The sequence below is a fragment of the Nyctereutes procyonoides genome, unplaced genomic scaffold, assembly GCF_905146905.1.
Source record: "Nyctereutes procyonoides isolate TBG_1078 unplaced genomic scaffold, NYPRO_anot_genome, whole genome shotgun sequence".
In the NCBI taxonomy this organism is placed as follows: Eukaryota; Metazoa; Chordata; class Mammalia; order Carnivora; family Canidae; genus Nyctereutes; species Nyctereutes procyonoides.
Window position 1 is genome coordinate 36,935,931 of NW_026575134.1, and position 23,476 is coordinate 36,959,406.

Sequence of the window (23,476 nt, forward strand, 5' to 3'; positions counted from 1 at the left end):
TTTCTTAACCCACCTTCCCCTTTAGGCACACCCTATGATCCCTATAAGGCGCTGTGGTTTGAGCGGAAGAAGGACCCTGTTACCAAGGAGCTAACCCATATTTATAGGGGAGGATACTGGGAGTGTAAAGAAAAACAGGACTGGACCTCATGCCCGGACATTTTCTGAAATGGCAGCAACAAAAAGGAGGAGGATCCAAAGGAGAAGAGGACAGAGGATGTGCGGGAAAGCTAGCGTTTGGGATTCTGACCCAGCGCTTTCCTCCAGTTTGTCTGTCTTAACCAATCATTTTGTCCAAATCAATCACCAGAAGCAGACACCAGTGGTGGTGATTGGCTGGTTGCCTTAGCTGATTGAAACTGAAATCGACTTACTAGGTCCCTGTGTTTGTGGCCAGAAGGTAGCACTGCTCCACCTCTGCACAGCCACGTGTCCTCGGCTCTCTTCGCCCTCCGCCCCCACTTTCAGATGATGTCATTCATCCTCCCCTGTAGCATCCTGCTCGGCCAAGGTCTGTGAGGTCATGATTCCGGGCCATTTTGGTGCTGATCAGGGCGAGAGCTGAATTTAGAAGCTCCTGGAAAGAGCACGGAAGACTTGACCAATGGAGGCTTCGTGAATGACTGCGGTGGAGCTTAGGCATGGCTCCCGAAATGGAGTCACACACGGGATCGGTCTCATGGGGCATCGGCCCGGAGATAACTATAGTATCGGAAAAACTGCGAGGGGCCTGTTCTGTAAGATTGGAATACTCAGACTTATGTTTCTTAGAAGTTTGTATGTGCACTTGCCTATAGACCCCTTGTGCTGTCCTCCTTTGACAGCAACCCAAGCCACTCTGGTGGTCGGTAGGAGGCTTTGTTATCCTTGCAGGGGAGTTTTACAGACTTCCTCTGCCGGGGAACTTCTGAGAACAAAAGGCAGGATGGAAAAGACTGCTAGCCACTTTGCTTTCCCAGTTCTTCCACCCCATTCTTCATAGCCTTTCTTGCTCCTCCCCCTCTTCCCTTCCCCCTTCTCTCTCTCTCCCTCTCCATCTCTCTCTCTCTCTCTCTCTCTCTCTCTCTCTCTCTCTCTCTCAGCGCAATACCTGTTTGGGTCTGTGCCCCAGTGTGGAGCAAAGCATTACCTGTCCCATTCTGATAGACTTCAGAATTTGAGAGAAGGAGTTAATTTGAAACAAAAGTTTCCACCATCTCTCAAGCCCCATGGACTGGAGCCACCTCTCGAATAATGTGTTAAATATCTGTATATTATATATATGTAGAGAAAAATCTAATTTTTTTGTTTGATTTTCCTTCTTCCCATTCAGAATCTTGTTTTTTTGATATCTTTTGTCTCCCTGGGACTCTCTCTCGGACACACTGATGTGGGCTGGAGCCTCCTCTGTTTTCCACCTTTGAGGGGCAGACAGATTCAAAACCTGAGCAGGATCATGTCCAGCAGCTCCTGAACAGGGGCTTGATCCTCGGTCTGTATCATGGAGTGCCCACTGCTGTCGAAATTCTGCTCTCCTAATTACCTGAGTCTCGAGAATGAAATCCTCTTTTTCCCTCTTTTGTTAGGCAGAGTATGGGTAGAGTGTCAGGACGGTAGTTTCCAGTTTAATTCTGCATCTGCCCAAATGACAGCACATACAGCTAATTCCCAAAAGAAATTTCTTCCTAGGATGTGGGGCTGAAAGTGCCGTCATGTGGGGTGGGTAAGAGAACTGCTCCTGTTGGGCCCTGGCTTCCTTCATTGTGTGTTCCATATGTGTTTCAGTTGTCTTGTTTAGAAATCTGCCCCTGCGCAGCCCGCCCTTGGTTGAGGATCACAAATTGAGGTGCCTTCCTTGTATGCTTTTTGTTACTGTTTTTCATTTCTGTTCCTTAACTGCTGAGCCTCAGCCAGTGTGGGTCCTGGGGGAAATATCATTCCAGAGGAAGCCATCCCTGCATGGAAATTGGATTTATACTGGATAAATTAGTAGTATTCCTTCCTCACCACCCCCCTTCCTAGCTGTGGTGCATTTGAGAGATGGGCATCCACTGGGGAGTTTCCTCTAAGACCCCAATTGCCACCTTAAATGTGGGATTGTGCTGGGGCTTCTTTCAAGGAGGCCCGGAAAGGCTGTGACCTAATCAGGGGGCTTTAACCAGAGCAGGAATTCCTCAACCAAACAGAACGTCTCTGCTTTATCCCCCACCTTTCTTCCTCCACCATCTGCACTACATTTCCAGCCTGATCCCCAGTCTGATTCCTGCTAATGGAGAAGCTTTGAGTCCTTCAGGTGAAATGAAGTCACATCAAAACAAAACTATATATATTTTCGTTTTTTTTGCCTTATTGTTTTTTTTTTCCAAGAAAACTACTAAATTAAATAATTTTTAAAAAGTCATATAATTTGTCTGATTCACTTGTACTCCTACTAGGTAAGAAGTGGTGGTGGGAGGGGCTGGAGAACTGATTGGTTTGTTCTAGGGAATCAGGCAGCTGCTCTTGGTGAGAAATTGAAAGAAAAACTGGGCATGGGTTTCCAGATGTTTCCACTATTTGACAGCATTCTAAAGGGCCTGTGGACAGAAGAGTAGTTTTAACGCCCCTTCTGCTTTAATGGAACATAATTGTCAGTGACCCACCTTGGCATAGGGGAGTCATTTGTAGTGTTTTTGATGTTGGGCCTGTTTCACCTCAAAAAATAAAAGTTTTCTTGAATTCAGTTTCTCTTGCCCATTTAGATTCTCAGATTCTTAGCTGTCTCATGTAGGGATTCAAATTCTGTAGTTTGAAACGTAAGTTTTTTGTTTGTTTTTAAGATTTTTAAAAATTTACTCATGAGAGACACAGAGAAGCAAAGACATAGAGTTCCAGGCTCCTCACAGGGAGCCTGATGCCAGACTCCGTCCTGGACCCTGGGATCACACTCTGAGCTGAAAGCAGATGCTCAACCACTGAACCACCCAGGCATTCCAACAATTAAGTATTGATTTGGAGGGCTTAGAATTAAGGACTGTGAAGATGCTTGTTGAGGTTTCTACTATAGAATTCAGGGAGGGGAGGAGATTGGGCAAAGGAGTCCAAGGAACCCGGGAAGGGGAAGAGGCTGCACATCAGAGCAAGCACAGGCCCTGCCCTGCGGCTGACCATCTGCTTCTGCGTCCAACATGGTAAGTGTGGAATTCTGAGCGCCGTCTGGCTTTTACTTGGACAGTTTTTAAGAGGTAAATGTTAAAGTCATGTGGAATACAAAGGCATTGGAAAAAAACCCTAATTTAAATAAATTCACTGAGGTCACAGCCAATTGGTTAGTCATGGTGTTGGAATTCAAAGCTGGGTTTGTTTGACCCCCGGAGTGTGTGACCTCTACAACCTTGTGTTCCGGGAGAAACTGGGTTGGAAGGCAGCTGACAGTGAAGTCATTTCCTGCTGGGTGAGGTCACATCGTGCAGTAACGCACATTTCTGTTTCCAGGGGCTTAGTGATGTGGATAGCGCCCCTTTGGAAGTCCACCCGAAGAAGGAGCATCCTTGAAGGCCAGCCTCCAGGCTCCTTGATTTCTCAGGGCTCTCGTGTCCACAGAATTAGTCATGTTGCCAGATTGTTTTCTTCTAGCCTGGTTCTTGGGAAGGCCTTATTTTTTCTAGCCTGGTTCTTGGGAAAGCCAGTCATCTGTTCAAGTCATTTGCCTGATTTGTATTGTTGGGTTCGTTGGTAAGTTTCAGCCCCTGAAGGGTTTTTTGGTTTTTTGCTTTTTGGCAAGCTAAAAATCATCGCAGTGGACACTTGCCATTTGCAGAGAGCTGCATCTGGCATCTTGACCTGCCCTGTGCCATATAGTTTCCTCCGATAGAAGACAGTCAAATGTACCTGAAACATTCTAACAATCCCTCCTTTAGCCCTTTCATGGGCCGCTATGACCCAGTGGGTCATGATGTGGATCCCCAAGGGCCTGCCACACTCACTCATGATTCAAAATGATGACCCAGAAATTACAATTTAGAACACTTGTCAGGAACCCCCTGAAGTCCCACCAAAATGGTAAACCTTTAAATCTCAGGGCCTACTCTACTTTCAACAAGATAAGTGAAAAACAACCCTAAAAAGGAGGGGTAGAAAAATCTTTAGTAGAAGTTATTCACCATAAAGTGTATCCTTTGTGAAACTCTTAGGATTGTCATCAAAATGTAGAGCTTGCTTCTCAAAGTGATACAGCTTTTTGTTCCATGATCGGCTCTGCCCTGTGGGAAGCATTCCAAGCCTCTCCTGGCTTTTCCTTCCACGCTCAGACAATAATGTGTAGTTATACTCTCCTTGGGCATTCCTACTAACTTTTCCGTTCACACTGATCCCTCAGAGGAAGGATGCAGAGTGGTCTCGTGAAGTATCTTTAAATGCAAGAACTAAAGAGCTTGAATCGTCTCTAAATAGTCTTGCAGATGTCACATTTGAGTCTAACCAGGTGATTTTATTTTATTTTTTAAGATTTTATTTATTTACTTGAGAGACAGCATGGGGTGAGGAACAGAGGGACAAGAGGGAGAAGCAGGCTCCCCGCTGAGCAGAGAGCCCACTGTGAGGCTCTGTCCCAGGCCCGGGGATGATGACCTGAGCCAAAGGCAGACGCCCAACTGACTGAGCCACCCAGATGCTCCAACCAGGTGATTTTAAAAGTTAGTACAGAACCAGTTGGCCTGGAGATAGGTTTTCTTTCTCTCTCTCTCTTCTTTGCTTTCTCTCCCTTCTCTCTTTCAACATTGACCCCAGTCTGTTACGTAACATACACAAGTGATACAAACGACAAGAAAGAGCTCTGATATGTAATTACAGTCTGGTTTGGTGAGTGGTGTGAAGGCACTGGAGAGGGGCAACCAGTCTATGGGGCGGGGAGGGACGGGCTAGAGACAGGTCAGAGAGGGCTTCTAGAACTAGGAGAATGTATCTGAGTTGAGAGTTGTGTGTTTACTAGGGGCTATGGGGAAGCGCAGTGTATGGGAAGCGGCACGGACAAAGACGCAGAGCCAAGTCTAGGAAAGCCTCCCGGGTTTGGGTGGCTGCGTGAATGGCTGGAATTCAGAGTCCAGGAGAGACCACTGCACCCGTGCTGCTGAGAGGAAGTGCCCAGGTTATAAGAGCCTATAGCCCATACATAGATAGCAGTCTTGGTGTCTGCTCTGTTAGGGAGCCCGTGAAGGATTTTTAAGCAAGATGATGGATGCCAGTGTGGATTCCCAGGTAGGAAGACCAAAGAAGAAGTTGGGGAAGATTTAAGAGTGAAGAGAAGTAGAAGGATTCCAGAAATACTGAACTGGAACGAACAGCACTTGAGTCTGATGGTAGGTGGAAGGCAGAAGGAGGGAGGGAGGAAATTGTGTTTTTCTGCCTAGGGAAACTTAGATGGAAAGTCATAGCAAATTTAGAGGGAAAGACGGTTCATTTTTGGACATTCTGAGCTGGACATGCCGGTGAAGAGACTGAGTAAGCAATTTAAAACATAGGGCTCTTGGTTATAGCTACATTTTGGGGGAGACTCAGGAATGGGATGCCGAGAGTGGCTACACGTTAAATTCCCCTGGTCAATTCACAAAACATGCAATCGGGAGCCCCACCTGCAGAGATCTTGATTCAGTTAGGGCTAGGGCTGGTTCAATCGCATATATATGAATGCAAGAGATGCAGAATTATGAAATAGGAGAAGGTGGGATAAAAGCAACCTGTTAAAGGGATATCACTAAACTACAGTCTGCTCCTCAGAGTTTGGGAGAGGTCTCAGCCAACCCCACTTTTTGACAGTGGTCTGTATATTTGAAAGTCTAAAAATGCCAAGGTGGGGGTTATGAAAGTCGAAGTATAGTTTAAAGACTTTGGTTTAGCAAAAACAGTGCTTTTAACCTACAAGAGGCAGTGACTCCATCACACCTCCCCTGGAGGTCACACTGAAAAGCCACATCTGAAGCCTTTTGCAAATGGCCTTCCCGTTGGATTCCATACGTTTCTCCAGTCCAGACAACGGAGAAAAGTAAAATCATTTGCCATTTCTAGCTTGTAAACAGAGTCTTGGCTTAGGCATCTTTATGATGTTTGCTGAACGCTTACCACCAGCTGCACTCGCCCTGGCCTCTTGCTACAACCGACCTAGTACTATTTCATTACGGAAATGCGGAAAGCGGTGCCCGTGAGCAGCCGAAATAGCTCAGTTGGGAGAGCGTTAGACTGAAGATCTAAAGGTCCCTGGTTCGATCCCGGGTTTCGGCAGTGGTTTTGGATGTCACCACCTGTGCGGTACGACGTCGGCCTCATCGTGACAAGAGGGCCCCAGCCCCACTGGCCGCCCTCGGGTCACGCTCGGGGTAGACGCGGACGGCACTGCTCCCTTTCTTTTTTTCCCCTCACTTCTGGGGAAAAAAGGGTTTATGTCGTCGCTTTTCCAGTGCTCAGGAAGAAGTCAGGCTCCCTGCCCCTGCGCCCGGCCGAGACCACTCGCGCCCCACCGCGCGCCGCTCGCTTGCTTCGGGATCGCTCCTCCCGGTTCCCCGTCTCCCACCACCGTCCAGGAGCCGGGGCGCCGGCACCTGCCTCCGCGGGTCGCGGTCCTGCCCACCCCCCACCCCCCCCCGCTCCGCGGAGCGTGAGGATGCCACGCAGCCTTCACCTGCGGGGAGCGGGGCGGGGGGCGCAGCTCGGGCCCCCTCTCGGCCGGAGAACCCCTCGACTTCGGTTTGCTCCAGCTGGTTTACCGGTAACAGGGATCTGTCTCTAGGACAGCTGGTGAGTATGGAAAGCCCTGTCTGGTTCACGTCTACACCCGGGTTACCGAATCAAACACCGGACGCCCAGTTAAATTAGAATTTCCAAGAAACAACGATTTTCTTTTTCTTTTTCTTTTTTTCTTTCTTCTTTCTTTTCTTTCTTTCTTTCTTTCTTCCTTCCTTTCTTTCTTTCTTTCTTTCTGGTATAAGTACGTCTCAAATTATTGCGTGCAACATACAAAGCACACGGTCGTTGTTTTTCAGAGATTTAACTGAATTTTTATTTGCCAAATCGCAAGCCACTGTTGTGTATGCGTGTATACGTCCCTGCGCTCCGAGCGCGATGCCCCGGCCACACTGCGCCCCAGCAAACACACTGGGAAACTACCGTCAGGACGATCCGGATTCCAGAACAGACTGATCGTTTCTTGTTCCCGACACCTCGCCAAGTACAAAACGCGTTTGCGTCCATCAGCACCGGAGCAGACCATGGCACAGACCCCCAGGGACCCCGCATCCCACCTGGTCCGGGCTTCCAGAGCTGTTTATACTGGTCTGGGATGGGGGGCGGGGGGTGGACGACAGGGGAATCTGGAGGCTCTGGGGTGGATCCTAACAGTAATAATAACAAGTATTATTATTACTACTTTATTGTTATAACAGTAATAGGTATAATAATACATATTATACAACATATATTTATATTATTATATATAGATAATATATCAAATATAATCTATAACATTATATATTAACATTACACTTATGTATTTATATTCTATTTATGTTATATAAGTAACATAATCTATAACATATAATATTGCACAATATATTTGTTATATTATTATATAAATAATACATTATCAGAACATATGCTCTATAATATATTATACATAATAATATAAAGGATATGATAATACTTATTATTATTATACTTATTACTTGTTAAGATGAATCGCTCTATCAAGGTAGTGCAAAGGAACAACACACACTTGGGGATGCCCTTTTATCGGCTGGACACCAGGCTGGGACATGGGAAGAGAGAAAAGAAATTCTCAGTCCTCACATTCTAAAAACCTTAGGTGTGGTGAAAGACAAAATGGAGAAATACTGCTTTGGACCTATTTATATGCCCTCCCCTCTCTGTTCCTCTGTGCCAATACACTAGCTAAAGAAGTGTCCCCCCAAATCTTTGGGTTCTTGGGTAGAGGGATGCATTTCGATGAAATGTGAAGATGGTCAAAAGGAAGGAAAATGATGTACTACGAAATTGGGCAGTTCAAAGTCTGCATGATGTACGCCAGCATGTGTGACAGGGAATTTTATAGGTCACCTTGGCTAGGCTGTGGTGTGGTGCCCAGTTGTTTAATCAAACACCAGTCTAGATGCTGCTGTGAAGGTGTTTAGTAGATGTGATGAAGGTGTAAATCATAGACTTTGAGTGAAGCATATTATCCTCTGTAATGTGGCTGGGCCTCATCCAAGCATCTGAAGGTTTGAGAGCAAAGACTGGGGTTTCCTGATGAAGAAGGAATTCTCTTCAAAGATGGTAAATAGAAGATCTGCCTAGGTCTCCAGCTTGCTGCCTCACTGCAGTTGGACTCTTACCTGAATGTTGTCTGTCGGCCTGCCCGACAGACTTTAAATTTGCCAGCTCCCACAACTGTGAGCCAATTCCTTAAAATCTCACTCTCAGACTCCTAACTCTGGGAAACGAACTAGGGTGGTGGAAGGGGACGTGGGCGGGGGGTGGGGGTGACTAGGTGACGGCCACTTGATGGGATGAGCACTGGGTGTTATTCTATATGTTGACAAATTGAACACCAATAAAAAATAAATTTATATATTAAAAAAATCTCAGTGTCAGTGTTGGGCTTTCTCAGTTTGCAGCCTGAAGAAAAAGGGGGAATTCCCAAGGAAGCACTTGGGGTACAAGCAAGAAGCTTGGAGAAGATGGGGTGTCTCTGCCTCAATCACCATTCTTGCCCCCGTGACACACACCTACTCAGTTTTCAGTCTTTTTTTCTCTGCCAGGTTCTACTCGGCCCGCCTTCTAGTATTTATATTGTCCTGTCTTAGAGCCCCGAGTGCGAGGCTCTCGGAGGTCGGCCGCCCGCAAGCTTGCCTTCGGGACCTGTAGCAGATCCTCAGCGCAGGGGAGCGGAGGACCAGGGACCGTGTGGTCACCAGGAGGTACCTCCCAGGCTGGATGGCGGGTGAACTGAGTTCCCAAGGTGCTGGGGACGGGCGATGGGGGAGGAGGGAAGAGGAGGTGGGACGCCTGTTAGAGGGGACAGCCTGTGTAAAGGCCCGGAGGACCGAAAGGCAGGAGAGGATCCGCAACGTGCGGATGGGGTGTCCCTGAGGGAGGCGGGGGGAGGCGGGGTCGCCCGCGCAGGAGGGAGGGATTGCGCGTGCGCGGAGGCCCGGCCAGCGGGGGCGTGGCGAGGGGGCGTGGCGGAAGTGGCGGGGGCGTGGCTAGAGGGCGGGGCGGCTGGGAGGGGCCGTGCTCTCCCGGCGCTGCCCTGGGGCCGAGGCGGCTTCCAGCGCAGCAGGCCGGAGCCCGGTCGTCTCGTTTAGCTAATCCGCTTCGCACTTCTTTTGCGGTGGACACCTGAGATGGCACCAGAAGTGGTGCTTCTCGGCAGAAGGGGCACCTGATCATTAAACCCTGAACTGCGGTCTCCGCCCCTGTGCTCTTTGCTTTTAGGGCAAAGATAGGCGTGGCGGGCCGGGGGCGGGGTTGGGGAGGGGGAGACCGTGAGTAAACGCCTTCTCCTCCTGCAGGCTTTTGCAGGGCTCAATATTCACGCTTGCCAAGGAGTTTTGTTATTAGTTATTTAGAAAAATAATTTTCTGAATAAAAGGGCGCGCGTTTTATTTTGTTGTTTTATTTAAGGAATCTGCATGGGGCTGCCGAAGAACGACCTGACACCTTCCCCGCAGAGTCCGTGGGTCGGAACGGGTCGAAACACACTCGGAGGAGGAGTCGGGAGCCCGCCCGGCGCGGAGCTGTTAGCTCACAGCGCACACAGGACGAGGCCTTCAGCCACCGGAGGGAAGCGCTGCGTGCGAGCCCGGATAGCTCAGTCGGTAGAGCATCAGACTTTTAATCTGAGGGTCCAGGGTTCAAGTCCCTGTTCGGGCGGCGCTCTCCCTTTTTCATAAATAATTTAAAAATGAGAACAGCTTTCATAATCGGGTGCCTGTAGAGAAGGCAGTAAAGTCGTGGAGCGTGTAGGCTGCGAGTCCAGCCGCTGTCTCTGAAAAGCCTGGTCCCTGCGACGACGGACACTGCGAACCTTTGTGCAAAGGCCCCTGGAAAACTTGCGGTGCGTTGCTCGGGGGAGTTCAAGGGGCTGCTTTATTCTGCAACCTCGGGCCGGGCCTGGGGTCCCAACTGCTGACGGCTGCATTCACAGCAAGGGGAACGGTTGCTTCGGGGCACCGCCCCCATCACTGTTCCAGGCTGACCCTCCCTCTGGGGTTCCCTTCCCGCCAAATGTCTGCGGATATGCCGTGGGTCCTGCACCTACACGCCACCTTCCTTTACCTCCAAAGGATATTTTTGCATTCTGAAACAGAAGACAGGACCGTCTAGAAACCCATGCACCAGACAGAGTGCATGGAGTGATACGGTTCCCTCTACGGGCAAGTCTGAAAAGTGTGACCCTGAACACAGGGAGGCGTTGAGGCCGAGATGGCAGCTTCTGCTATGGGTGGAAGAGGGTCTTATTGGACAGAGTACCTTCAAGGGGCTGGAATGGGACAAGTCCTGGGGTTGGAAAAACAGTAGTCAGCTGGCCCCGACTACTGACATGGGAAGGATTCAGCTCCTGAAACATATTGCCGAAGCCGGGTTGTGGAGCCAAGAGCAGCTTAGGCTGCGGTTCACTAAGACTAAAACTAATTTCCTTGGGAGGTAGAGGGAAGGTGCATCCTGGCTTCACTAGAGATTGAAGCCTCCCTTGCTTCCGTCAGGCAACAAAGGAGGGGGGATCTTGATCTCCTTAGCAGGATGGAGGTGGAGGTTGATTGAGGCAGCCGCCCTCTTAGCTGATGGACTGTGGTACCCAGGGAGTCCGGATTAGTGGGGCACGGCAGGGCCAGGCTGGAGGGAGCACTCAAGCCGGAGCCTAGGCCTTCATCCTCCACGCTGGAGTGCCTTACCCTGGGTCTACACAGACCCACAATCACCTCCAACTCTCCCAAGCGCAGCTTCCTCAGCAGGAGAAAGGGAATGCGGGCAATAGCATCCATCTTATGAACTTGTGATTTAATGAGGTCTAAGGCATGCACAGTGCTTAGTGGGGTTTTGCCCCAAGGTAAACATTCAATACATTGTAGCAATGGCCATTATTACTATTATTCAATATTCAGCAGAATTGTGATTATTTTCAATCTGGGAAGGAAACAAAAGATACCTTTCAACACAGGTAAGGAACCATTCTGGAGAAACATACTCCCAACATGCCCAAGATCAGAAGCCTATCCACATTCATGTGTCAGTGTCAGTTGATATACTGCTGAAGGGTCAGCCCTGGTCATGGATCCACGTGAGGGCGCAGGGCACTGGGGGTGGGGAGGGTGGGCAGTCAGGCTTCTTTGAAGACAGCGAATTGAGGGGCTCAGATGGCACCCCAGGAAGAGAAACAAGGTGGCAATTTTTCTTCTCTCTGAGGGAGTCCTTTGGAAAGTGATCAAGTGCACCTTTGGCAAACTTGAAAAGTGAAGTGTCTTTGAAGGAGCAGAGTGAGCTGGGACGTGGAGAGGAGGACGGGGTGGAGATCATGGAGGCCTCCTACTTCCTCCCTCCTCACCCCGAGGTCACTCCCTCTGTCTTTCATCAAAGGGGGGAAAAAAGGAAAAAAAAAAAAACAACCCAAAAAACCCTATGCCTGTCTTGACCAACATTTCTGGACTTTGGGGCCGGAGGGCTCTGGTTCAATTCTGGATGATTTTAGATGCATCAGGTATTTCATTTAGAAATTATCATATGAACATCCTCACGGCAGGGGTGAGGCGGGTGGGGATCGAGGGAGACCAAGTGGGTCATGTGCTGGGCGCACAGTAGGCCCTCGGTAAGAGGCTGTCTTTATCAGGGAGGTTCCTGGGGAGAGGTGGAGAAAGCATGAGGATAAACATGCTCAATTTTCCTCACATGGTTTTCTGGGTTTGTTTGTTTTCTTACTTTCTTTTAAAAAATTTCCTTAACTGGGTAGCACCAGCTTTCGCCTTCGCCGAAATAGCTCAGTTGGGAGAGCGTTAGACTGAAGATCTAAAGGTCCCTGGTTCGATCCCGGGTTTCGGCAGGGTTTTTGCCGACACACCCCAGAACCGAGGGCCTCCCCGCCCAGTGCGCCTGCGCAGCGGCCGCGCGGGTCTCTTGGTGCGCGTGCGCAGCGGCCTGGGTGGATGGGCGGTAGGTGCTTGGCTCCTAGAGCGTGGACCCTCTCCCGCGCGTGCGCAGCGGCAGCCCAGAGGGCTCTCGGCGCCCGTACCCTCCTCTGCGCGTGCGCGACCGGGAGGAGGGTCCCGGGAGGGCTCCATCCCCGCCGGGAGCCCCGGCGCCCAGTCCCACGGCGGCGCGCTAAGCTCCCTGAGCGGTCAGCCCGCCCGGCTCGCATGTTTTTCTCGTGGGCGACAGACGTGCAGACCCACAGCCTTAAATATTGTCTCTACAGCCAGAGCCGAAAGCCCGGGCCCCGTCGGCGGGTCAGAAACCGGGTAAAGGATGGTTCCCTGCCGGAGATGTGACTCATAAGCGCCCGGCTCGATCCGACAGTCCTTGGGAGCTGTTTTCTCACCGCGCCTTTAATAAATGGGGCGCACTAACCGCCAGGAGCATCACTATTGCGACTGACGGGGGCGGGGGGCGGCTTTCTTGGTTGTGGGTCTTTTGATGTTCCGGATGTAAAAGGAAGTTTCAAGGGAAAAGAAACCATCTCCGGGCAAAGTGACATTCCAAAGTTGGAAGAGAAAGTGCTGGGCTTGGAAGGCTCGTTGGTAGGCGCTCTGCGCATGCGCAGAGCCCCTGTTGGGGCTGGGGTCCAGGTGGGAACCCGCGCCTACCCAGCGCTGGACCCGGTGTGCTGCGCGGGTCGCCTTCCCCCCCCCCCCCCCCGTCCCCCATCTCTTCCTCCTGCTGCTCGTCAAGAGAGGTGAACAAAGTCTCAAATTTATCCTTGGAGCTTAAAATAACCTCCGCCCGAACAGGGACTTGAACCCTGGACCCTCAGATTAAAAGTCTGATGCTCTACCGACTGAGCTATCCGGGCTCGCAAGAGGGGCCTCTTCCCGGCCCTATCCGCGGTGAAATAGAACACGTGGCCGCTGTCTTTTTAACATTCTGAGTCTTTTTACTGATTCCCCGGGAGGTGAAACTGCAAAATGAAGATCTAGTGGGCGTTTGGCAGAATGCAACCCGTTCTCTCCCATCGGAGGCTGTAAAGAAAATACCTGCCTGCCTTAGCCGCCTCGCAGATGGACAGCAACCCCCCTCCCCCCGAAGTGCTAGCACCCTAAGGGGAGCATCCCCAGGGGAATCCTCAGCTTTAGGACCTCTGGGCGTGCTTCTGGGTGAGCAGCGGGGTTTTTAATGCCAACGTTGGACTTTGAAGAACCCCGGAGCGTGTCGTGGGTGGGAATTATGAATAATTGATTAGGTTTCCAATCATCTATTCAACAGACATTCACCCAGTGGATGCCGCTCTTCAGCATTTAAGCAAACTTAGGCTGCGAAGACCCAGTCCTGGTCCTCGGGGCCGCGACAAGACACGCTTCCAGAAGCACCCAGTGTGGCGCTTTGGCGGTGGGAAGCTGGCTTTTGCAGCGTCACCTGGCTGACCCCAGAAGTAAGGGGCAGACAAGGCTTCCAGGAGCTGGTGAAGCCTGAACTGAGCTGTGAATGGTGACTGCTGAGGCCCCCCGTAGACTTGGAAAGCAGAGGGACCAGCAAACAGGACGCACGTTCTCCAGGGAATCTCAACATTTTGCTGGAGCTCCCATTGAAAGATTTTGATCAGGTGGGATTTTATATCTTTTGGCAGTCCTGTTTACCCTGACACCTGTGTCCCGGACACAGTTAATCTTTTCCTAAATTCTGCTCCTTGGTTGCCATGTCATTCCTTGAGGCATTGGGTAGGATCCCTTGAAAGGAAGGGAATCCTATGAGGTGAAACCTCACAACAGTTTTAGCCCTCCTTGGAGTTCAGAGACATTCCACCAAGGGGCCCCGGGAGGAATTGAGGCCTGCATTCTTTTATGAAATGTATATGATCGGGAATGTATCAGGAATGAAATGTATCGGGGAAGTAGGAGCAAAGTTTAAACAGGTAACACCTGTTATGGAAAGATATCCATGTTATGGAAGCAAAAACACAAGGTGCTAAACAATACTTATGGGATAATATTTGTGGAAAACTGCAAGGGTCTCTATATGAATATATATTCTTTAATTTTACATTTTGTATATTTGGGGTTTGCATGGTCATAAGAGATGCTTAAGGATAGAAAACAATTCAATAAGACAGCTACTTTTTGGGGAATGGCAAGGAGGTGTGTAAGAGGAGGCTCTTACCACTTCCTTTAGGTACATCTGTTACTGGATTTAAAAAATGTGTTTTCATAATAAAATAAAGGAAGAAAAAATGTAATGTGTTACATGAGTCCACCCTTTTGGGATCACACAGGCAGCCCTTCAGATCAAAGCATCCCTGATCCTGTGTTTTCTACAGATCCCAGCAGAGAGCAGTTAAAAGCACACATTTTCTTTCCAGTGTGTGTGTGTGGGGGGTGTTCCCTCTACGTTTCAGGGGAGGAGAATTGCTTATTAGTATTGAAATATCACAAATGAATAAGGTACACCTTTTCACAAAAGAAGATGTGGATTCCCTATGAATCAGATGGCATGTCTAGGTTCCACCAAGAAAACTAAAACCAGCCCCCCCCCCCCCCCCCGCCCCCAGAGGAGCTGCCTGGGCCAGGAAGTCAGTCCTGGGGGAGTTAGTGAGCCTCCGGCCTCACCTCTGCTTCTTACAACAGAGCCAGGGGCATGGCGCCTGCAGGAGGATTTGTTTCCTGTTCTCCTAGGACAAGACTAAATTGACAGGTACCAAAGACTGAGAACCAAAGCCTCAAACTGTATACAATCAAGTGTATTTTTTTTTTCAATCAAGTGTTAACTGACTTAATCAGCATAGAGAGAGTTCACTGCAGCTGTTTATATTTAGTGCTTTTTTCCCACTGGTTCTCCCCCCCCCCCAACGACCCCCCTCCCATCCCCTCCTCTTGAAATGCCATCCTCTTCCCACTCTCCAAGTTTGGTTTGGGAAGTGCCCTGTGATCTTTAAAGACAGGGATGAGGACCTGCCCCAGAGATCCCTGCTTGATCCTCTCGGGATGGGGTTAGGTACTGGGCCTCTGAACCTATCATTATTGCTCTGCCTGCCACAACATCCCTCTGGCTCCTGCATAATGGGTGTGTCTTTCCTCCTAGAACGTGTCTGCAGCGAGGCCGACAGACCCTCTATGTCCCCAATGCCTGGTCAGTGGCTGGCACAGATCAAGCTCTCAAAAACTGCTGTGAAATCAATGAGGGCCATGGGTCAGGGAAAGCTTTTAGTGAAGGCTCCGACAGCAGAATTGGTTCTTTGGACAAAGTCTTATTTGGCAGAGAGAGGAGGAGAACACTCCTGTCACGATGAATGATTTCCACAAATGGGATCAATTTGCCCTGAAAACGTTCTGCGCCACTCTGTTGTGCCACCCTGTATAATTTACTTTATAGCCCTTAATTGCCACCAGAAATTCTGTTTATTTGCTTGTTAATAAACCATCTCTTCTGTCACTGCGATTTAAGTGCTGCTGGTGAGGACCTTGTCTTTTTTCTCGTCCTTATTTGTTTACTTTTTCTCAAAAAAAAAAAAAGTTTGCATTCCCATTCCCATAACCGCAGCATTTAGAACAGTCCACCGCACATAGCGGGATCTTAATTAACTGTTGCAAAGGGTGAAGGTTTCTATTGCAGAAATGCACCCCCCTCCCCCAGATAGTATAGTTTTACACAGACCTTTTCTTTCAGTTTTCTAAACCATCAGTTCTGAATCTGTGGCTACACATTCTGTGGCGAAAATACTAACATTCAGATTAAAATGCCATTGCCAAGTAACCCTTCGAGCTGTCTCGGTTCTCGGTTGCTCTCATCCATCATCCTGTCTGCATCCTAAAATTGCAAAAACAGCCTAAAATTGCAAACTTACCGTTCACCATCGCTAAGCCCTGAGAAAACTCAAAGAAGGGTTTCTTTTTATTTTTTTTTGAAAGGCAGAAAAGTCTTTACCAGAAGTGGGGTTCGAACCCACGAGGATATAAATCCATTGGATCTTAAGTCCAACGCCTTAACCACTCGGCCATTCTGGTATCCCGCGAGCTTCCGCTCACTTTTAGACAACGTGAACAACACAGAGCTGCTGAAGTCTAGGGTTTTTTTTTTTTTTTTTTTTTCTCTGCTAACGTCAAAGCGATATGGGGGAGGAGGGGAAACCCCAGTGACTTCTCGTACCTCCCGCGTCTCATCACAGACCCTGGGGCCCCGAAGGCGACGGAGAACCAGGCTCAGGTGGCGGGACTCCCAACAGCGTCGAGCGAGAGGACACAGCCGGGAGTTGGCGTGAGCTTCTTTCCTTCCCCCCAGTGGGCGGGGGGGGGGGGATGCGGACTTTGAGACGGGTTAAGGTGTTTGCTCTCCGTTGCCTGCTGTCCCTTACCAAAACAAAAGCGACTCTGGTGGGACTCGAACCCACAACCTTTGAATGCCTCCATCTGTCTAGAAGTCCAATGCGCTATCCATTGCGCCACAGAGCCAGGCACTGGCGCCCCCTCCGCGCTGCTTACATCAAGGCAGGCGCCGCGCCGACCCGGACGCTCCCCGGGGCCCAGGCCGCGGCCGCCTGGGGGGAGCGCTGGGTGCGGCCGCCGAGCGGGCGCGGGCGCGGGGGGCGTGCGCGGGGGGCGCGCCGGGCAGCCGGGGGCCTGGGCAAGGCCTCCCCTGGGCCCTCGCGGAGAGCAGCCCGCTCAGGGCGCGGCGGGCGGGGGGCTGCGTGTGCACTTCCTCCGCCCCGGAGGCCCGCCGCTGCGCGCGGTTCCATAGTGTAGCGGTTAGCACGTCTGCTTTACGCGCAGAAGGTCCTGGGTTCGAGCCCCAGTGGAACCAGGGGCCGCGGCTCTGCCTTTTTGTTTCGAGTTTCCCCTTTGCCAGCCAGACGCGGAGTTCCGCTGGGGCGGGCGAGGGGCGCCGCGGGCCGGCTCGGGCCTCCGCACCCGGCTCCGCGCTCGCTCCGCCTCGCGGGCCGCGTGGGCCCCAGTCCCGCCGGCGCCTGCGCACCTCGGCCGGCGACGCTGCCCCCGTGTGGCGGCTCTGCGGAGGTGCAGGCGGCCCGCCCGGCTCGGGTCGCGGCGGCGTCTCTCCGCTGCGAGGAGGTTCTTCTGGGACCCTCGGGCGGGGGCGGGGGCGGGGGCGGCTTTGCATCCTCCAGTACAGATGCTCATTCCCTTTATTGGCCACTTAGGATTTTTGTGCAAAAGACAGCGCACGGAAGGTACGCCCACCCCGCCCCAACGGTATTCTGGAGATCTGTGTCTCCCGGCTAGTGCGCGCATCCTTTCGCTCACCTTGCCGGGATGTATCGCGGCGGTTAATGGGCGCTGCCTGGTGACCTTGTGTCCCATCAGTGACCTTGTGTCCCATCTTACGGACCATGCCGTGGTGGATTCCTTCGGACTTGGCTGTGGGGTGGATCCGCATAGGGAGCAAGCACAGCAACCCCCCAGTAGGTGTTGCCTAGGTGCCGGGGCGGGGTCGTGCTGGCGCGGGGAGCGCGCAAGGTCGGTGATGCTCTGGACCACCTGGACCCGGGAAGACGCGCAGGCAGGCCAGGTGGCCGCCAGGGCCACGCCCGCAGGGCACAGCAGTCTCAACCTCCGCAGGCTTTTTTGCCTTAGAGAAGGGATTGCTATATATATATTATTTTTTTTTCCCCCTCCTTCTAGGAATATTGCGACTTTCACCTCCAAAGAGCTCGGTCGATGCTATACTCCCACCAGCAGCACGCTGCTTGCTTCCCTTCAGTCTCTCAGATAAAGTGCATTAACAGGCTTTGGGGTCTCTTTGCCTTTTGAAATGAGAAAAATGCTTTAATTTATATGTCTTTTATCAGAGTAAGGTTGAATATTTCTTTCATATACTTACAAAACATTCTCTTTCCTCCCTATCGTCCTTTCTTCCCTCCCACCCTACTATCTTTTCAATCTTTTTGTCCGAATTTCTATTATATTGGTAATGTTTCCTTATTGATTTTTAGGTGCTTTTCATAAATACCGATTTAGAGATGTATTTCCCAGACTTACCGTTTGCCCCTTTTCTTTTGAGATTTTTGTGCTATGCAGAAATGTAAAACTTTTAATGTCGTCAAATTGATTATCCGTTTATTTATTTTTGAGGAGGGGCTTTAAAATTTCTTGCTTAGAAAATGTTTCCCTATTCTGAGATTATATTCCAAAAATGATGCTATATTTTCTCCAGATTATTATTTACTTAAAATTTATCTGTTACATTTTTGGTCTTTTTGAAATCTCTCTAACTGGGTGCTATGGTCTGAATGTTTTTTTTTTTTTTTTAAAGATTTTATTTATTTATTTATTTATTTATTTATTTATTTATTTATCACACAGACACACACACACACACACACACACACAGAGGCAGAGACATAGGCAGGGGGAGAGGAAGGCTCCCTGTGAGGAGCCTGATGCAGACTTAATCCCAGAATCTAGGGATTGGGACCTGAGTTGAAGGCAGATGCTTAACCACTGAGCTACGCTGGTGCCCCTGAAGTTAAGGTATTTCTAAGGAAAGGGTCTTTAGAATAGTGGCATTTAAAATTTTTGCTCTTCTTGTGAGTTAAATTTAATTCGGTTTCCTTTGTAACTTTTCCATCAAAGAGGAAGCTCAGACTTTTTGGAGTTTGTCTCTCAAGGTTTTTAAATAGAGCACCCACCTTGCAGGGGAATGTCTTGTCATAAATCGCCATATTTCAAGCTTCAAAAAGATAGTTTTTTTTTTTATAGGCCTGAAACTGTCAAGTATTTTTTTCTAGAAAATATAAGAGAAAATCTTTGTGACTACTGTTTAGGCAAAAAAAATTCTTTTTTTTTTTTTACAAATCTACACCTTTATTTATTTACTTTTCATAAGTTTAAATCCTTGAGGGGTACAGCATCACGTGGATTCTGTGGCCAATGGCTTTCGCAGGAAGGTTGCTTCGGAATTTGGCACGAACCATGCCGCTGTTTCCATGAGCACGAGTTACTTTTCCCCAGATTACTCTGGTTTTGTTTGGTTTGCTACCAGGAGTTACCGTGTTGTTCTTCGCTTTGTAGACATAAGCACATCGCTTGCCGAGATAGAACTCAGTTTCATCTCGAGCATAAACACCTTCGATCTTAAGTAGAGCTGAGTGCTCCCTCTGGTTCCGGAGACCCCGTTTAGAGCCGGCAAAAATGGCCTTGGACCAAAGCCTTCCAGACATAGTCGTCGCTTTAGGAGTCCTGTTCCCAGCAGGCCTCCACAGGCTCCACGATGGCGGAAAGAGAGAGGCCTAGGCAAAAAAATCCTTAAATAGGCCATGAAAAGTGTCCCTAAGATTACTAATAAATTTAACCCCAAAACTTCTACTTGTCTAAAAATGCTCTTAAAGAAAAAGACACGTTGGGATCCCTGGGTGGCGCAGCGGTTTGGCGCCTGCCTTTGGCCCAGGGCGCGATCCTAGAGACCCGGGATCGAATCCCACGTCGGGCTCCCGGTGCATGGAGCCTGCTTGTCTCTGCCTCTCTCTCTGTGTGGGTATCATAAATAAATAAAAAAATTAAAAGAAAAAGACATGTCATCGATTGGGAGAAAAATATTTGCCAAAATCTTGTCTGATAATTCTCTTTTTTATGTTTTTAAGAATTTACTCTTCAAGTCAGTGTTTTTATTTTCTTATTTTTCTAGATTTTTATTTATTTATGATAGTCACGCACATACACACACAGAGGCGGAGACATAGGCAGAGGGAGAAGCAGGCTCCATGCACCGGGAGTCCGAAGTGGGATTCGATCCAGGGTCTCCAGGATCGCAGGCGCTAAACCGCTGCGCCACCCAGGGATCCCCTTATCTGATAATTCTTTTTTTTGTTTTTTGACTATTATAAAAGTTTATTTAACAAAAAAGTTCAATATGAAAATGCGGGTGACCTGATTTTTTTTTTTTTGATTTTTATATTGTAGTAAAACAGGTACTATGGACAGGGGACACGTGGAAGCAGTTTTCTTCTTCTGATGAACACGTCCATTGTTTATACTCGTTCCAAGGCTTCTAGCATGATGATGCTATTTCCTCGTATTACCACCATTCCAATATTGTTCTGTTGCCCGCCAGTTGCCATCTCCACACATTCATCTATCACAAGATTCATGAACGGATCGAACCCTCGCAATATTCCTTGGACATGTCTGCCACCATTTAATTTCAATGATAATTTCTTGTCCATAAATTTTTTCAGCTCATGGCGCCGACTCGGCGAGCTCGCAGAGCTCTGATAATTCTTGTATTTGGTATTTGTTAAAAACAAAAACAAAAACAAAAAAACCTCTTATGGTGCAATAATAAGAAAACAAACAACCTAATACAAAACAGATCTGAACAGACATTTTCCCAAAGAAGAAATACAAATGGCAGGCAAGTACATAGAAAGATACTCAACATTATTAGCCATTTGGAAAATGCATTGTAAATTATACTACACACCTGTTAGAATGCTTAAAAAACAAAATCTTAATGCTAACAATATGAAGTGCTGACAAGGATGAGACGTAACTAAGAACTCCCGTATGTTGCTGGTGGGAATGCAAATGGTATCGCCACTTAGGAAAAGAGCTTAGAAATTTCTGTAAAAGTAAACACACTTATTTTGCCAGCAACCCAATTTTTAGGTATTTGTCCAAGAGATGCGAAAGCACACGTTTACACAGAGATCTACGTGTAAATGTTCATAGCAACATTAGTCAACTAATTCAAATTTTTTTTTTTTAATTTATTTATGATAGTCACAGAGAGAGAGAGAGGCAGAGACACAGGCAGAGGGAGAAGCAGGCCCCATGCACCGGAAGCCCGATGTGGGATTCGATCCCGGGTCTCCAGGATCGCGCCCTGGGCCAAAGGCAGGTGCCAAACCGCTGCGCCACCCAGGGATCCCTAGTCAACTAATTCATCTCCAAAAACTGGAAGCAAACGAAATGTCCTTGACTGGTGAGTAGGGGAAGCAGCCAATCCATGGAAAACCATCAACATGAGGAAGGAATGAGCTCCTGATGCCCCTGGGAACAGGGTACATTTCAGAAGTGCCATGCGGAGTGGCATAAGCCATATGGGGAGATAGCCTTATGGCTTTCTGGAAAAGGGAAAACTGTAAGCACAGAAGACAGACCAGAGACAGCATTCTGGGAGCCTGAGAGGACTTCACATGATGCCCCAAGATCTCACATCACTGAGGACGTTTTGCCTGTGGAGGTAGAGAGCAGTGTGGGTGCAAAGTGGCACAAGGGGACTTTCTAAGGTGATGGAAACACTCAAAATCTTGATTATAATGGTGGTTACATGACTTTATGCCTTAGTCAAGTCTCATAGAACTATATACCTTACAACGGTGAATATCACTGTATATAAATTATACCTCAATAGACAAAAAAGGTCAGGTTTCTAGCACAGTGCAGGCTTTCAGTAATGGAAACGGAATCAACCATCAAACATAAAAAAGTACTTATTGGAGGAATGATAGAATGGAGTGGAGACTGGAATTTAGATTGGGATCGTTAACAGTTTTATGTGAACTCTGGATAATTTTTTTTGCAGTCTTTTTCCATTTCTTGGGGGATAGTGGACTAATAGAAGCTGAGTGATAGAGCAGGCTAAGTTGCAGGTGTGTCAAACCTCCAGATCCAGAAAGAGGTCTCTATGTGATTGTGTCTAAAGACATAGAGGATATTTTTTTTTGTAATTTTATTTTTTTTATTTTATTTTTTTTAAATAATTTTTTTATTTATTTATGATAGTCACAGAGAGAGAAAAAGAGAGAGAGAGGCAGAGACACAGGCAGAGGGAGAAGCAGGCTCCATGCACCGGAAGCCCGATGTGGGATTCGATCTCGGGTCTCCAGGATCCCACCCTGGGCCAAAGGCAGGCGCCAAACCGCTGCGCCACCCAGGGATCCCTTTTTTTGTAATTTTAAAGAAAAAAAATTAACTTCGCAGGGGATAAGGAGAAGAAATGGGTTCAAGGCATCAGAAGCTCCACATCATTTTTCAAACTATTAATGGGAAGCGAGAAGTGAAAGACAGGTTAATGAAGTGAGAATTGTAGGGCCACTTAGGGGCTGCCCTAAGTGCCCTAACTTGAGAGCAAGCAGAGTTTGGAGACCACACTAGTCCCCTCCTCATCCTGAGTCAGGGGTGAGCAGGGAGGCGCACGCAGAGGAGAAATTTTAGAAGAAATCAGACATGAATAAAAGGATGAGGGGGAGGGAAGAGAGAGAGAAACAGTGGGAGCCTAGAGAAGGAAAAGAAGATGGAGGAAGAGGAGGAAGGCAAGAAGGGAAGAAAGAAGGCAAAAAGAAGGAAATGAAGAAGGGAGATGTCACTGTAAAGGGAAGTGTTGAGTGTCCTCTGCAGTTACTTCTGGTGTCACCCATTGTACCAGTTTTTAACAAACTTGCCTCTGAGGTCTTGGTCTTCAGGGTTGATGTTTCTTTTGACAAGTTCTATGTTAAAAAGGATATAAACAATAACTGCTTTAACATGGTCTGGTGCACATTTTCATTTCTTTAGCAAAGGTGCGTGTTGCCTTTGGATGTCAGTTCTTTCTCAAAGGCGTGGGATTTTTGCAAAGTGATTTTTCAGTGTTGTGAGGTTGGTCCAGCATGTGGGGCTGAGGAGGATGGGAGACCCTCCACCCTTTGGGACCCCTACCGTTGCCTACTTCTGTGGACTTTCAGCCTTCTAGAATTTCCTGGTTTATTCAGAAAGGCCCACTGACCTTCAGGATTCAGAACATGTCTCCTCCCGTCACCTGTACCCTGCGTGCTGACATTGGGCAGTGGTGGGAAAGGGACTGGAGCTGAGCTCAAGGCATGCTGTTCCATATTGATGGGTCTGAGGGTTTGGTAACTGGAACTGATGGCTTGGGGGCTTCACAAAGTCCAAGCAGACAGTACGCCCTGCCCAGTGGTTTTCAAGCTTTTTTCACTGAAGCATCTGCAAATAACTACGTTTTATTTACATCAAGATCACTATACTCAAGGACATATCCGAAATAACATTTTGAGGAAACAATGCTATTTTACTATTTGAAGAATTCTGTGCTCTTTTATTCTCCCCTTGACTATTCAATTTCATTAAAAAAAATGCATGTGCAGACCTACTAATGACATCACACCCCTTAGAGTTGGGGCAGTCCGTGTGGTGAGACAGAGGCCCTTCACACCAGGGCCGCCCAGAAGTGGGTGCGGATTCCTGGTATCCACGACAACTCTTGGATCTCCTGGAGATGGTGCCTGGGATGTTTGCATTTTAACTTAACAGCTCAGTGATTCGATGCCCACTGAGGTTGCAGAACCACTGGCTCCGGGGAGCACACAGGCTGCTCCTCGCAGAGA

General features: G+C 48.7%; 3 protein-coding genes and 7 non-coding genes across 10 annotated transcripts in view; 5 read left to right on the forward strand and 5 right to left on the reverse strand.

Moving 5' to 3' along the window:
- Positions 1-2,659, forward strand: part of OSBP (oxysterol binding protein) — a 34,384-nt gene extending 31,725 nt beyond the window's left edge. The window contains exon 14 of the mRNA XM_055300872.1: positions 26-2,659. Coding sequence (XP_055156847.1) covers positions 26-168 — 143 coding nt within the window. The 3' untranslated portion in view covers positions 169-2,659. The remainder of the gene's footprint in view (positions 1-25) is intronic.
- Positions 2,660-6,161: 3,502 nt separating this feature from the next.
- Positions 6,162-6,234, forward strand: TRNAF-GAA (transfer RNA phenylalanine (anticodon GAA)). Its single transcript has one exon. It is a non-coding gene; the product is annotated as a tRNA-Phe (tRNA).
- A 3,569-nt stretch (positions 6,235-9,803) lies between these two features.
- On the forward strand, positions 9,804-9,876 carry TRNAK-UUU (transfer RNA lysine (anticodon UUU)). Its single transcript has one exon. It is a non-coding gene; the product is annotated as a tRNA-Lys (tRNA).
- A 2,091-nt stretch (positions 9,877-11,967) lies between these two features.
- TRNAF-GAA (transfer RNA phenylalanine (anticodon GAA)) lies at positions 11,968-12,040 on the forward strand. Its single transcript has one exon. It is a non-coding gene; the product is annotated as a tRNA-Phe (tRNA).
- An 893-nt stretch (positions 12,041-12,933) lies between these two features.
- Positions 12,934-13,006, reverse strand: TRNAK-UUU (transfer RNA lysine (anticodon UUU)). Its single transcript has one exon. It is a non-coding gene; the product is annotated as a tRNA-Lys (tRNA).
- Positions 13,007-16,065: 3,059 nt separating this feature from the next.
- TRNAL-UAA (transfer RNA leucine (anticodon UAA)) lies at positions 16,066-16,148 on the reverse strand. Its single transcript has one exon. It is a non-coding gene; the product is annotated as a tRNA-Leu (tRNA).
- Positions 16,149-16,506: 358 nt separating this feature from the next.
- On the reverse strand, positions 16,507-16,592 carry TRNAR-UCU (transfer RNA arginine (anticodon UCU)). Its single transcript is given in 2 exon segments — positions 16,507-16,542; positions 16,556-16,592. It is a non-coding gene; the product is annotated as a tRNA-Arg (tRNA).
- Positions 16,593-16,868: 276 nt separating this feature from the next.
- TRNAV-UAC (transfer RNA valine (anticodon UAC)) lies at positions 16,869-16,941 on the forward strand. The gene has a single exon. It is a non-coding gene; the product is annotated as a tRNA-Val (tRNA).
- Positions 16,942-18,932: 1,991 nt separating this feature from the next.
- Positions 18,933-19,357, reverse strand: LOC129494351 (60S ribosomal protein L35a-like). The gene has a single exon (XM_055301219.1). It carries the CDS (start codon positions 19,313-19,315, stop codon positions 18,983-18,985), a length of 333 nt encoding a protein of 110 aa, XP_055157194.1. The 5' UTR covers positions 19,316-19,357; the 3' UTR covers positions 18,933-18,982.
- Positions 19,358-19,949: 592 nt separating this feature from the next.
- On the reverse strand, positions 19,950-20,329 carry LOC129494329 (small nuclear ribonucleoprotein G-like). The gene has a single exon (XM_055301184.1). The coding sequence runs from the start codon at positions 20,315-20,317 to the stop codon at positions 20,123-20,125; it is 195 nt and encodes a 64-aa protein (XP_055157159.1). The 5' UTR covers positions 20,318-20,329; the 3' UTR covers positions 19,950-20,122.
- Between the last annotated feature and the right edge of the window lie 3,147 nt (positions 20,330-23,476).